Below are 14,055 nucleotides of genomic sequence, written 5' to 3' on the forward strand. Positions count from 1 at the left end.
AATACGACTACAGAGTTTTCCTGTGTGCCTTAAGTTACGATGTCCCAGAAAGCTGGTGAATGTAAAGGCAGGACTCAGAGAAGTGAAAGGAAGACTTCATGGGTCCAATACATTGTATGTCTCTGGCTGTTCCTAGGATGATGCTGACTTTAACACCACCCTTGCCACATGCACATACCTACCACTACCTCCACCACCAGCAGCAGCAACAACAAAAATAGCAGGCAAATTCCTAGTCTTCTCTGTTAATCTTAAATCAATATGGTGAAGAGGTGGAAGTCCAATTAATATCAAGTCCCTCATTAATTGATATGTGTGTCCTTTCTGTTGATTCTCATTGGTCAAAGCTAACAGTGTAAAATAATTTATTGTTTATAAAGTGTTATCATTTATTTTAGATCATTTTCTTATTCCAATCAATTAATTCTGAGCTCTAGCAATTTGGGGGATTTCTGGTTAAACAAGGTAAAACTTACCTCTATAATTTCTGACTTTTCTCCTATGTAACTGGAGATAGAGATAGAGATATAGCTAGAGCTAGAGATAGAAGGAGATAGAGGTAGAGATGAGATAGAGATAGGGATATATTTGAGAGATGAATACATGGATAGATAGATGGATGGACAGACTGGCCATGGAAATGGCTATATCATTGGTAGTGCTTCCTCTTGAAGACAAGAATAAATCAATCATCTCATAGCGACATCTGCATTCATTTACTGTAACCTGTATTTAAAAAATATTGTGGTACAGAGAATGTAATTGACATGCCCTGATGTATATATTTTGAAATACAATTTATAACAGAAACCTGAATAAGGACTTACATCTGCTGGCCTTCAAACTTCTCCTCCCACATTGCTGTTCTTCATCTTTAAACAGCTACCCAAACTGTGGCCACTTACTCAGTGGTCACTGAGGGAATAGCATTCATTTTTATTTTTATTTTTTCAGACTGTAGACAAGACTGCAACCAAATTGATTGGTGATAACCATTATGATTCAGACAACATCGAGGCTATCTGTGACGGGGTATGTCCAAGGGCCTAGAGCTTCTGTGTGCCTACGCACTAGAATCAAGAAGAGTTTTGGTGGGCATGGTGACCAGGGTGGTCAGCGAATCTCACGTGTCCATATTTGGTTGTGCTGACAGTAAGTTTACTCATGGTTTTTGCAGCTGTTAGCCCGGCGGGATGCCCTACGTGAAAAGGCTGCCACTAGACATAGATTGCTGAAGGAGTCATTGCTTCTGCAAAAACTGTATGAGGACTCAGATGACCTAAAGAACTGGATCAACAAGAAGAAAAAGTTGGCAGATGATGAAGATTACAAGGTAGGCAGAGTTTTCAGGAGCTGGATGTAGTTATCAGGAGTTACTTTCACTGGAAGTACAGTCTTGGAGTAAAATGAACTTTAGCGTTCAGCGGCTGATCCTCATTTTATAGATGACAAAACAGAGGCTCAGAAAAGGGCAATGACTCCCTGAAGGCTATTTATACAGTTAAATATCAAGGATCTAGATTTTGGTTTTCCTATACTCTGGTGTTCTTCACCTCTTTCCTCTGGCACAATTTCTAGTGATTCTTAGCCAAATGGAGGAAGGTAGGGAATGTTCCTTATTGAGCTGCTTATTGCCCTTTTCTTACCTTTTCTGCTCCCCTCTGCATCCCTATAGTAGGTAAATGTTGTGTCTAATCCCACCAATACATTTAAAGTTTGTGAAAACTACTAGGAACTCAAAAGTAACCTAAATATTTGGTATAATATAAACTTAGAAAATTTTGTAGCTGGAAGAGAACAGCCCCTTATTTTATAGTTAAAGAAACCAGGATCTAAGTCGGGAAGTGAGTTGCCCAAAGTTATCCAGTTATTTAGAAGGTGGTTTAACAAAAAGTTAGAAGCATGAACTCTGGAGCAGGTAAACCTGGGCTTGAATTTTTGCTTTAGTTTTTTATGGAAATTCCTGAATTATCTCTGTGCCATAGATTCCTCTTCCTTAGGGTTGTACTAACACATACATTGCACTCAAAAATGTTATATAATATAAACTATTATGTACACACTTGTATGTTTACAAACCTTCACATTTACCATCAGGACAAGAATTAGGCTTTTGATTTCTAGGCCAGTATCTATTGAAAGTATTTATTTTCCTGATATTATTTAATCTTAAATGTATACTTCTGATCATTTTGTTCTTATATCTTGATAGAGCTATGAACATCTTATCCTTGCATTTCATTTTGTGAAGCTTGTTCATATGTGTTTGCATTCACTAGATGAGTTATGGCTCCACTATATGTTTAATAAACAGATCTCTATATGGGTCAAATGGATGGAAGGTTCATGTATGCGGTGAGGAATGGAAGATAATTTTCACCTTTCATCACAGCTCTGATTGTTAGTACTTGAATGGGGTGTCATATTCAAAATGATCTTCAAGCCATGTCTAAGTCCAGCAAAAAAAATTGCCAGCTTAGTTTGCCATGTCTGCCACATGTGGAAAGAGGGATTCATTGCATGAATTTCTCAAACGTTGGACTGGGAAAGTTCCCCCTTTCATCTTCTTGTTAGCATCGTTCGTTAGATTTATAGTGAGAAGTAACCTCTTATTCTCAAAATTTCTGTCCCTCATTCTTCAAGTAATGTTTTTTTTTTTTCCATCTTATCTCAGGACATACAGAACTTGAAGAGTAGGGTTCAAAAGCAGCAAGTCTTTGAAAAGGAGTTGGAAGTTAATAAGACCCTGCTGGAAAACATACAGAAAACTGGCCAAGAGATGATTGAGGGTGGTCACTATGCCTCTGACAATGTGACCACTCGTCTGAGTGAAGTTGTCAGCCTCTGGAAGGAGTTGATGGAGGCTACAGAACAGAAAGGTAAAAAGCAGAGGTTTTGGTGAAAGGTCATTTTCTAAATTCTGAAATCTACTACATTTATCTTTACCACTGTAAATTTATCTGGTGGCCTCTATGAGAAGGCATACTACTCATTTGCTTCCATGTGTCTTTCTTTTATTGGTAAAATTTTAAAAATCCAACCTGAATTTATAACACTATATATTAACACAATTTTATGTTTCCTTCAAGTGTGTAGGGTTTTCAAAAAAATTTTTTTTGGCAGTGGCAGGTGAGCTGAAATTGCTTTTGTTTTCCTCACTTTTTTCCTACTTTGTTGTTTTTCTTTCCCTTGAACAAGTATTTTTGAACCATGAGTTTTACATATTTTGGTTCTATAAGCTAGACAAGATATTATGACTCATTAGACATTAAAAGATTGTTGATGTCACACGTGATTTTCCTACATTTTATTTTTACAGAGACTGATGACTTGTTGATCTTTTTAAACCTATTTGAAAGTGTTTAGGCTTGCTATAAGCTCTTAAAACAATCTCACATGTCTTCTTGGAGAGTCTTCACTTATATTTTACCCTTTACTTTGGAAAATTAATCAATTTTTAGTAATTAACACAAATAATGAGTTTTCTATTCATGTGCCCCTTGTTATAAACATCATCTATAAACATAACTTTTCCTTGATTACAGAATAAATATGTCATACTGATTTTTTTTGGATACCATCCTTATTTTTGGTTTAGAAAAACAAGATCAAACTTGGTATGACAATATATCACTGCTACTCTTCACCATCAGGAGACACAGCAATTCCTTTGCAGAAATAATGCAAATAATTGCAATAAGATCATAGTACAGAATCAATCTGAGCAGAGTGTGAATGAAGACATTTTCTGGAAGATAAAATTATGGGGAACAGTTGGTGACGAAAGACAGGCACTAAGGGGGGAAAGCAAAGTTCAGTGAAATAATTTTATAAACAGAAACTTACAAATTTCAAACTGAACCAACCTCATTACGCTTCTCCTAGAAAATAGAGTGTTTGGCTTTGAATTTCCTTGAAAAACAGGTCTGGATGGAGAGTAAAAATCACATAAGGAAACACCGAAGATGGTTAAAATCTGACACAGCAGAACTATATCTTATCAGGCAATATAACTTCTTATTTATTTTTGCTTTGAGAACATTACTATATTCAGAAACAAATATTATCAGAATTCTACAAATTTAAGACGACTTTTTGTGAGACATGTGAGACAGTTATATTTCCCTCTTTGCAAGATTAAAATACTATATTGATCCTTCAATTGGAGGAAGGTATATTATAGTGTAAAGAGGAATAGTTATGGTCCCTAATGTCTTCTACCTGATGTCTTCTCCCAGGGACCCAGTTGCATGAGGCCAACCAGCAGCTGCAATTTGAAAATAATGCAGAAGATTTGCAGCACTGGCTGGAGGATGTTGAGTGGCAAGTCACCTCTGAGGATTATGGGAAAGGCCTGGCCGATGTACAGAATCGACTCAGGAAACACGGCCTCCTGGAGTCGGCTGTGGCTGCTCGTCAGGTTTGTTGTTAGCTCTTTGGCCAGCCATAAGCAATGGGTGTATATGCTCTCAGCACACTCATTATTAAGTAATAAGTAATTATTACTTATTAATTACTTAATAAGTAATAATAAGCAATGGGTGTATATGCTCTGAGCACACTGATTATTAAGTAATAAGTACTTATTACTTAATAAGTAATTATTATTATTCAGAGAGCAAAAGAGCAAAGAACCAAAGGTAAAAATTCAAAATTTTTAGTAAACCAACTGCCTTTTCCCAAAATCTCCTCCAATCTAGCCAGGGGTGCTGGGTGCTCAGTGTCTTTGGTCAGAACCTCATGGTTAGTGTAAGTCTTTATTGACTTTTCTAAACATAAACTCTTCTCTCAATCTAGAAATCTGGGTTGTATATACATCCTTGTGGGCTTACTAGTTATGTGATCTTTGATAGGTCATTTCACTTTTTGCATCTCAGTATCTTCACTATCCTCACCTATAAAATAAGGGGTTGGGATAAAGTTGTCTTTTCCTGTTCAGGTATTCTGTGATTCAAAGCTTAAAAATATTTTAAATCCTACATTTTTTTAAAATAAGGAAAATTGAAACCAATAGAAGTAAAGTGACTTTCCCAATGTCACAGCGAAAATTAACAACAGAGCCAGAACTGTGAACTGATGTCAAGATTTCTAGTTTCAGAGATATTTTCTCCAACATCATAACAGACTCTTATTTAAAATGAATTTATTCCAAAAGTTCCTAGGTTGTGGATATTCTATGTGAGGTTTGGGAGATTTCAATGGAAATCCACTTCCAGCCAATTCAATTTCTCATCCCAGGAATCCTAGCTTGTATTTAAAAATGATTCCACCATTCCCTAGAAGATCCCACTAATCTGCCTTTTAAAAATACACTTTCATGATGCCTACTCTATGGTCACTCGAGTTAAATGGAAAAAAACAGAAGAATCTACAGAAAACAGGAAAAAAGTCATTTGTATACCTTTAGAGATGGCTCTCTGGGGCTTTAAGTAAGGTAAAAGACTGGAGTAGGAAAAATCATACAAATATAGCTTTGAAATCTACCCGGAGAGCAGAGTTTCAAAGGATGGAAGGGTATAATTTGTTTAATTTTTTTTGTTGTTTAAAAGCAAACAAAAAAGGACGTCTTGAAGAAGATAAACTTTATGTGTAAGAGCTTGAGAAATAGGAGTGTGTGACACCATTTGGGAAAGTTAGGGTGGCTGGTCACCAGGAATTGGAACTCCTAATGTGGGTAGAGGCAAAGAAATGATATTTGCAAAGGAAATTTTAGATATAGAATGTTAAAGTTGAAAAAGATCTTCAATATCTTCTAGCCCAAAGTTTTCATTATATAGTTTAAGAAACTAAGATCAAAACAGGTGACAGAACTTTCCCCAAGATCAAATGGCAATGGACTGGCAGCCAAGTATATGAGCCAGATATCCTCTCTCCCTCGCCTGGTGCATCCTGCACTACATTAGAGGTTTTCAAAGAGTACAGCGGATCTATAGTGATGATGATAATGATTATGTTTGAAAATCCTTCCATTATGTTCTGATTTACAAAAATGTCCTAAGAAATGAGAACAGTTGTCTACTGAGGGATTTTAGTTTTATTTCCTTATAAGTTATCTGATTTTTGGTTTTAATTTATTTTACTTTAAGTTCTGGGATACATGTGCAAAAAGTGCAGGTTTGTTACATAAGTATACATGTACCATGGTGGTTTGCTGCACCTATCGACCTGTCATCTAGATTTTAAGCCCTGCATGCAGTGGGTATTTAAGTCCTTGACAGGCCCTGGTGTGTGATGTTCCCCTCCCTGTGTCCATGGGTTCTCATTGTTCAACTCCTACTTATGAGTGAGAACATGCGGTGTTTGATTTTCCATTCCTGTGTTAGTCTGCTGAGAATGATGGCTTCCAGCTTCATCCATGTCCCTGCAAAGGACGTGAACTCATTCTTTTTTATGGCTGCATAGTATTCTATATTGTATATGTGCCACATTTTCTTTATCCAGTCTATCATAGATGGGCATCTGAGCTGCTTTTAAGTCTTTGCTATTGTAAATAGTGCTACAGTAAACATACATGTGCATGTATCTTTATAGTAGAATGATTTATAATCCTTTGGGTATATACCCAGTAATGGGATTGCTGGGTCAAATGATATTTCTGGTTCTAGATCCTTGAGGAATCACCAAACTGTCTTCCACAATGGTTGAACTAATTTACACTCCTACCCACAGTGTAAAAGTGTAAGGCCTCCAATTTTTTATGGAGACGTGAGTATGTGCTTTAAGAAGTTACTGATAGTCCATATTTTTAAACTTTTTTCCAAATTGAGGAGCCATAGATAAAACCCTTTATAGATTGAGCACTGAATGGCAAAATAGCAAAAATAAAACAAACTGCCAGATGTTTCTCTGTATCTTGAAGAACTTCTTTTTTTATTATTATACTGTAAGTTCTGGGATACTTGTGCAGAATGTGCAGGTTTGTTACATAGGCATACATATGCCATGGTAGTTTGCTGCACCCATCAACCTGTCATCTAGGTTTTAAGCCCTGCATGCATTAGATATTTGTCCTAATGCTACCTCTCACTTGCTTATGTGCCACTCTTATACCCAATGAACAAACGAGAAAAACAAGCAAATAAAAATCCTGGGTACTGTGTCTGCCAGGCCAGGTATAGTTTACCTCACTAATAAAAATGTAGTGTACCTATTGTATCTATTTCACCTTATAGGTATATGACTAAAATTTGATTTCTAGGAAGAGCCTTCAAAATCCTGTTTCTGTGTCCCTCCTTTCTCAGATATGGCTCACAGGAGGACAACTAGCTGGTGGCAAGGCACTCCGTTAAATTTATCTTTCTGAGCTTCTGATAATTTTTTATAACATCACATTTCATCTCATAGGTATTGTTTCTGCTATGCAACAAACTTAAGCCTGAGAAGTTTCCATTTATTTGCAGTTATAGCTCATTTTAAAGAGAAAGAATACAGAAGGTGAACTGAGATAGAAAAACACTTCCAGTTTTTTCCTTGGGGCCCAGTTTATCAATACTCTTAAACAATCAAACTGTGCAGTTCTAATTTTTCTGATTTTCTTGAAGCATTCTATAACTATTTTGATGTTTCTAAAATATGTTTTGAGAACGACTTTCGTGTGAATAGCCCTCACCTGATGTGGTGGTCCCCAGTGTAGCAACCCCTCTAACTCCATTTCACTGATTTAATTAGAGATCAGAACACAGTGCATATGGGAACTGATTTTCCCATGACCCCGTTTCCACCATGACAAACTCCTATTACTTCCTACTAAATGATGGGATTTCTTGGCATTCATTCTATTTCTCCCTTAGGATCAGGTGGATACCCTTACAGACCTGGCTGCATATTTTGAAGAAATAGGCCATCCTGATTCTAAGGATATAAGGGCAAGGCAGGAGTCGTTGGTATGCCGATTTGAAGCTCTGAAAGAGCCACTGGCCACCCGAAAGAAGAATCTCTTAGACCGTCTCCATCTGCAGCTAATTTGTAGAGACACAGAGGATGAGGAGGCCTGGATCCAAGAGACTGAACCCTCAGCTACTTCCACCTACCTTGGTTAGTACAGCCTGAGCAGGCTGAGCCATTAGGAAAGGACCAAGATCTATGGATTAAGGGAGATCTGGGGTACTGTAGTTGGAGTCTAGAAAGCTTGCTCTTAGCTGTTTCTTCTCACACTCATGAAAATTTGTCCAGCCCTTCATAAAAAAATTTTTAAAAATTATACTAAAAAATTACACCTCCTAAAACTGGACATGAGCAATGCCATGAATTTAGGGCCCCTGGGAAGAGCTAGAGTGCTCAGCATTTTGTTGCTTGCTCTAAAACTGCTAAGGTCTTTGAACAGTCATGGTTAATGTCTGAGATACTAAGTGTTTGTGTTTAGGTTGTAGCTGGCCCCTTCTTATAAATTATATGAGATTTTTCTTCTGACAATAGCAGGGGTGAAGTAGCAGATAAAGCACATATTGTCCTTTCCTTCAGAAGCTGCTAGTTCACCAGTGTCAAAGCCAGTACACTTATACTGAGGCAGAGAAAAAGGTGTACACAAATACAGTGCAACTTAGTATGCATATTTTGGAAACATCTATGAAAGACTGGACAATGAGGACAATGAAAGGGTTAGTCTGGGAAAACTTCCTGGAAGATAAAAGCCTGAGGCTTATTGGAAAGGCATAAAAAGTTTCTAGAGAGTATATTTTGAATGGGAAGTAGTAAGAAAGAAAGTTTAGAGGGAAAAGAGATAAAGCATGGTTAGGATACAGGGAGGATAAAGCAGACAGCAGGATTTCGGGATCTTAGAAGATGAAGGAAATTCACAGTAAGCAGTATTTATTGTTTGCTTGTTAATGCTATTCAATCAATGAGGCACTTTTTGTAAGTTATTTCTAATGATTACAAATAGATCTTCAAACCGGTTACACTGTGCCTTTTTCATGATGAGAAAAATTGGGCATAGAAGATTTAAAAACTTTCTGAAGTCCATAGAAATTAGCAAGTAGAAGTTCCTTCCTTGTACATCACAATATGCTGAAAGAGAGTTGTGTGCATAATATTGGACATTTGAACTAAGAAGTTACTTGCCTTCGTACCTATCTTTCAACAAAAATAGTGATGTTTTCATTATCTCATGTATAACAGTGAATTGAAATTTATTAATAAAAAGAGGCCAGGGGAAGAACAAAGATAAGTAGAGTGAATTCAGACAGATGATATAAATTTAAAGGATCTTACTCAATGGTTAGAACTTCAAAGGGAAGAACCTGTGGGTCCAAGAGTTCTAAAAAAGTGAGGTATGCTACTTCCATACACCAGGATACTTTGAAATTTCCATACTCCGAAACTTTGAAATTCCTTTCCTCTGCAGGAAAGGACCTGATTGCTTCCAAAAAGCTTCTGAATAGGCACAGAGTCATCCTGGAGAACATTGCCAGCCATGAACCACGCATTCAAGAGATAACAGAAAGGGGAAACAAGATGGTAGAGGAAGGTGTGTATGATTGAGATTCAGTTGGACAAAGCATCACCAGGCCAGACCTCTGGGAAGAAGTTTGTACTATCTTAGGGTTTCAAGGGAATTTAAAAATATCTGACTCATTTTCCCACTTAATGCTCTTTTGGCATTTCTGACAAATGGGCATATGGTTTTGTTTGTATATTTCAATAACAGGAATATTCCAATCCTGTGAACCACTATTTGTTTGTAAAACAAAAATTATTAAAGTAAAATATCTTTATCCTAATCATTAATATGCTTCTCTGTAGAAGTTCCAGAATTCAGAATCTAATTTACAAAGCCCTATGAATTAAATCAGGTCTCTTTTCCATATGGGAGCTTCCAGATCTGTGAAGGCAGATCTTAGTTATGCAGTGTTGAACTATTTTTATAGTAAACTGTTCCATTTATTTAGCTTCTCACTTCATATAGTTTCAATACCTCTGTTCATTCTTTTCATCCAATTCAGAAATTTCTGATGCTTAAGTATGATGTTCAGTTTTGAACATCATAAGCCAGGTATGGTGTAAGCAGTGCAGATTACACTGGGATTTTCCCTCTGTTGTTTGAAGAATCAGTTGATGCCAACCAGTATCTAGTTTTCAAAAGTATAGGTTAAAATTCAGTTTGCTGAGCAAAACTTCAGATCCCAACTGAGTGATTCAAACCAACAACTGTAGAAATTCGCCCGTTTTTTAAATCTTCAACTATACTTGTAGATTTTGTCTTCTTCTCTTTTCAGTTCTATCAATTTTTGTTTTGTATATTTTGAAGCTCTGTTATTACATGCATATACATTTAGTATTGTTCTGTCTTTTTGATGAAGTTAAATCTTCACATTATGAAATATCAATCTTTATCCCTGGTGAAATTCTTTGTTCTGAAGCCTTTAGTAAACTTTAATAAAAGCCACATGAGCTATCTTTTGATTAGTTTTTGCATAGTGCATATTTCTCCATCTTTTTGCTTGCACTCTGTTTCTTATATTTAAAGTGGGATTCTTATAAATAGCATATAGTCAGGCCTTGTTTTTATTCTATTCAATCTGGTAATTTTTCTTTTTTAATTGTGATATTTAGACAATTTACACTTAGTGCAATCATCAATATGGTTTATTTTAAATCTGGCAAGTTGCTATATTTTTTCTTTTTATCTATCACTTTACGTCTCCTTTAGATCAATTTTGTATTTATTGTGATTCCATCTTATCTTCAAATTGGCCTATTAGCTACAATTGCTGTTTTGTGTTTGTGTGTGTATGTTTATTATAGCACAGTGATTTTGCCAGTGTGATTTGGAGTCCTTTTAGGGTCTCTGACACACTCCTAGTGGATTCACAAAGTTAAAATATTTTCATAATAATGCTAAGACTATTGTTTTCTTTTACAGACTTATTCTTTTATAAGCATAGAATGGAGTTTCCCAGAGCCTAGAGATGGGTGATGATGTCACTGTTCTGTCTAATGGAGTATATACTTGTACATTCTTTTCTTTCAAAGCTTCTTGTTTTGATTTCTTATATGGGAACTATTAATCAGTCTAACTATATAAGCAAAAGATATTTTGCATTCTTAATAATTTTTAAAATTGTAAAGGGATCCCAAAAGCACAAATTTGAGAGCCACTATTCCAGGAGTTAAAATATAGATTTTTAAATCTATCATAGTCTAATTTCAAATAATATTATGCATTTCATGTTTAATATAAGATTCTTAAATTGATACTTCCATTTGTTTTCACCCTTGTGCTATTGGTGTCACATATTTTAAATTTTTACATGTTATAAACCCTATAATTCAACGTCATTATCTTTGCTTTGGTAGTCAACCGGTTTTGAATGAGATTATTAAATGAGAAAAAAATTCATCCTCATAGTTCCCATTTCCAGTATTCTTCATTTCTTTCTTTAGGTTAATATTTTCATTTGTATTATTTTTCTTCTGCTTGAAGAACTTCATCTAACATTCCTTATATTGCAGGTCTTCTATCCATAAATTCTCTAGACTTTTGTTCATCTAAAGGTCTTCATTCTACCTTCCTTTTTGAAATATATTTTCACTACATATAAAATTCTCGGTTGACAACTTCTTTCTTCCAGTATTTTAAAGATGTGCTGCCTTGTCTTCTGACTTTGCAAGCTTCTGATAAGAAGTCTGCTGTCTTCATGATCTTTGCTCCTCTGTATGTAATATGTCTTTTTTTCCCCCTCTAACTGTTTTAAAGCTTTTCTCTTTATCACTGGTATTAAACAATTTCATTATGCTATAACTTGATGGAGTTTTCCTTGTTTCTTCAGCTTGGTGATTGTTGAGCTCCTTGGATCTGTTTTGTTATGGTACTCCTGGGGCAGGGTTTATTCGGGGACTGATTTAGAGATGAAAGTAATATTGAGATATGTTACTCTTCTGAGGACCCTATCTCATGTATTACAATATTTTTCCACTTTGATGGGTGGAATGTTAACTATTTTCATTCTTAATTGAGGCCTAGAAGTTGTTTGTCCACTGCTTTTAAGTCACTCTTTTCTCACCCTCCAGGATTTCCTTATACATGTGTGCATATGAGTAGTCAGACAAATACTCTAGGGAACTTCTCTGAAAAGGTCTATCTCTCTGTAACACTCTTCTCTTTGACACTCAACCTCACAAGTTCTAGTTCTCTTGTCTTTCCCAAATGTTGATCTCTGTGTCCTCAATTCAGTGTGACTGGTGGTTCTATCTGCGTTAGCTCCCCAGGCCTACAGCCCAGAAACCTCCCGAGGCATAAGCTTGGCAATTATAGAACATATCTCATTTATTTCCCTTCTCTCAGGGATCACAGTCCTCTCTCCATTATCTGAAAATCATTTTATCTTACAGCTTTTCCTGTTTTCTAGTTGTTCAGGGTGGAAGAGCAACTCTCATAGTAATAACTCCTTTATGGGAAGAAATGGAAATCAGCTGATTTTTCTGCTTCATCTAAAGAAGACATGATTTTGGAACTCTCAGTCACGCACACATTAGTATTCTGTTTTCAAGTCTGTATTTGTCAAACAATACCAACCCATTCACCACCACATGCATATCTCCCATTAGTACCTTTTGTTACTTAATCTCACTTAGGATATTTCAATTACCAGGTAACTCAAGAAAAATATAACGTCGACTAAATAACATACCATTTTTATCACTTCCTTTCTCTTTTCCAAGGTACCAAAAGGATTAGAGCATGTTAAACACTCATGAGGATCATACTCACCTTTTCTATAATTACTCCATAGGACACTTTGCTGCAGAAGATGTGGCCTCTAGGGTCAAGAGTTTGAACCAGAATATGGAGTCTCTCTGTGCTCGAGCTGCTAGGCGACAAAATAATCTTGAAGCCAATGTCCAGTTCCAGCAGTACCTGGCTGACCTGCATGAAGCAGAAACATGGATCAGAGAGAAGGAGCCTATTGTAGATAATACTAACTATGGGGCTGATGAAGAAGCAGCTGGGGTAAGGTGGGGGTGGGTTTAACATTGTGAATCCTCAACAAAGGCAACCAAATTATCAATTTAGGGTTTGCTTAGCTTGTCGGACAGCTCCAGATTCTGCCAGATTATTTGGGGTTTCCAGAGTGGTCGCCTTTGGCCTTCATCTGCTGAGACTCCCTCAGAGTTGACAGGAATCCCAAAAGATATGCTACATTTTTCTCATCCCATGGAGATTCATATATTCTTTAGAGATTATCTAAATCAAAAAAGTGTGATCAGAGTCATAGTCATAATCCCATCCTAAACTTTCCAGAGTAACCTCGAGCATTTATAAATTAATCATGGTTTTAAGATAGAGACACCTTAATTACTTGATTAAAATAAAATTGGACAGATATGTTGGGGCAAGAAGAACCACAAAGGTTATAATCACACTTTTTATCCATGTATTTGTTTTGCACATTGTCCCATAGGAAGCTGGTATAGTATTTCACAAACCTCTGGCACTAGAAATTATTGGTATGCATATTTTAAGTTACACTAATGTTTATCCTATAAAGTAACAGTATCAACAGCATCCTCTTTTCAGCTATAATCTGTGTTGATAAAAATACTTTTGCAAGTTTGAATTAATTTTGATTTTAGTAAACATATTGAAATTATAATTTATTAACTCCTATTTCCTTCATGCTTGCAAATTTAGGGTTAAAAATAACTTTATAATAGATGGAAAGTAGCTTTTACCAGGATTTAAGACAAATAGCATAACCCAAAATAATAGTAGTTGAAATAATAGTGTTCCTCCTATATTCATTCTGATGATCTTCCATCAATAAATGCAGGCTCTTCTAAAGAAGCATGAGGCCTTTCTATTAGATCTCAATTCATTTGGAGACAGTATGAAAGCTCTACGGAATCAGGCAAACGCCTGCCAGGTAAGACTAACTTAGCGATGACAAGATTCACACTTCCCACCACAAAGAAAAAGAAATTGTCTTTATTGCTGATTTTTTACTTTCTACAACCCCAAAAACAATGACAAAGAAAACACTAAGTTCTATGACCCTTGTATGCAGGAACTGTAGCATCCACAATTTAGTCCAAAGGAGACTTTGTCCAAAAGAGGTT

General features: G+C 36.1%; 1 protein-coding gene across 2 annotated transcripts in view; it reads left to right on the forward strand.

Moving 5' to 3' along the window:
- Positions 1 to 14,055, forward strand: part of SPTA1 (spectrin alpha, erythrocytic 1) — a 75,473-nt gene that overhangs the window by 15,971 nt on the left and 45,447 nt on the right. For both annotated transcript variants that reach the window (XM_009435126.5, XM_016929916.4), the window contains 8 exons: positions 955 to 1,032; positions 1,178 to 1,333; positions 2,675 to 2,879; positions 4,239 to 4,420; positions 7,791 to 8,034; positions 9,344 to 9,466; positions 12,732 to 12,949; positions 13,770 to 13,862. In XM_009435126.5, the coding sequence (XP_009433401.4) occupies positions 955 to 1,032; positions 1,178 to 1,333; positions 2,675 to 2,879; positions 4,239 to 4,420; positions 7,791 to 8,034; positions 9,344 to 9,466; positions 12,732 to 12,949; positions 13,770 to 13,862 (1,299 nt within the window). The remainder of the gene's footprint in view (positions 1 to 954; positions 1,033 to 1,177; positions 1,334 to 2,674; positions 2,880 to 4,238; positions 4,421 to 7,790; positions 8,035 to 9,343; positions 9,467 to 12,731; positions 12,950 to 13,769; positions 13,863 to 14,055) is intronic.

This window comes from Pan troglodytes, chromosome 1 (assembly GCF_028858775.2).
Source record: "Pan troglodytes isolate AG18354 chromosome 1, NHGRI_mPanTro3-v2.0_pri, whole genome shotgun sequence".
In the NCBI taxonomy this organism is placed as follows: domain Eukaryota; kingdom Metazoa; phylum Chordata; class Mammalia; order Primates; family Hominidae; genus Pan; species Pan troglodytes.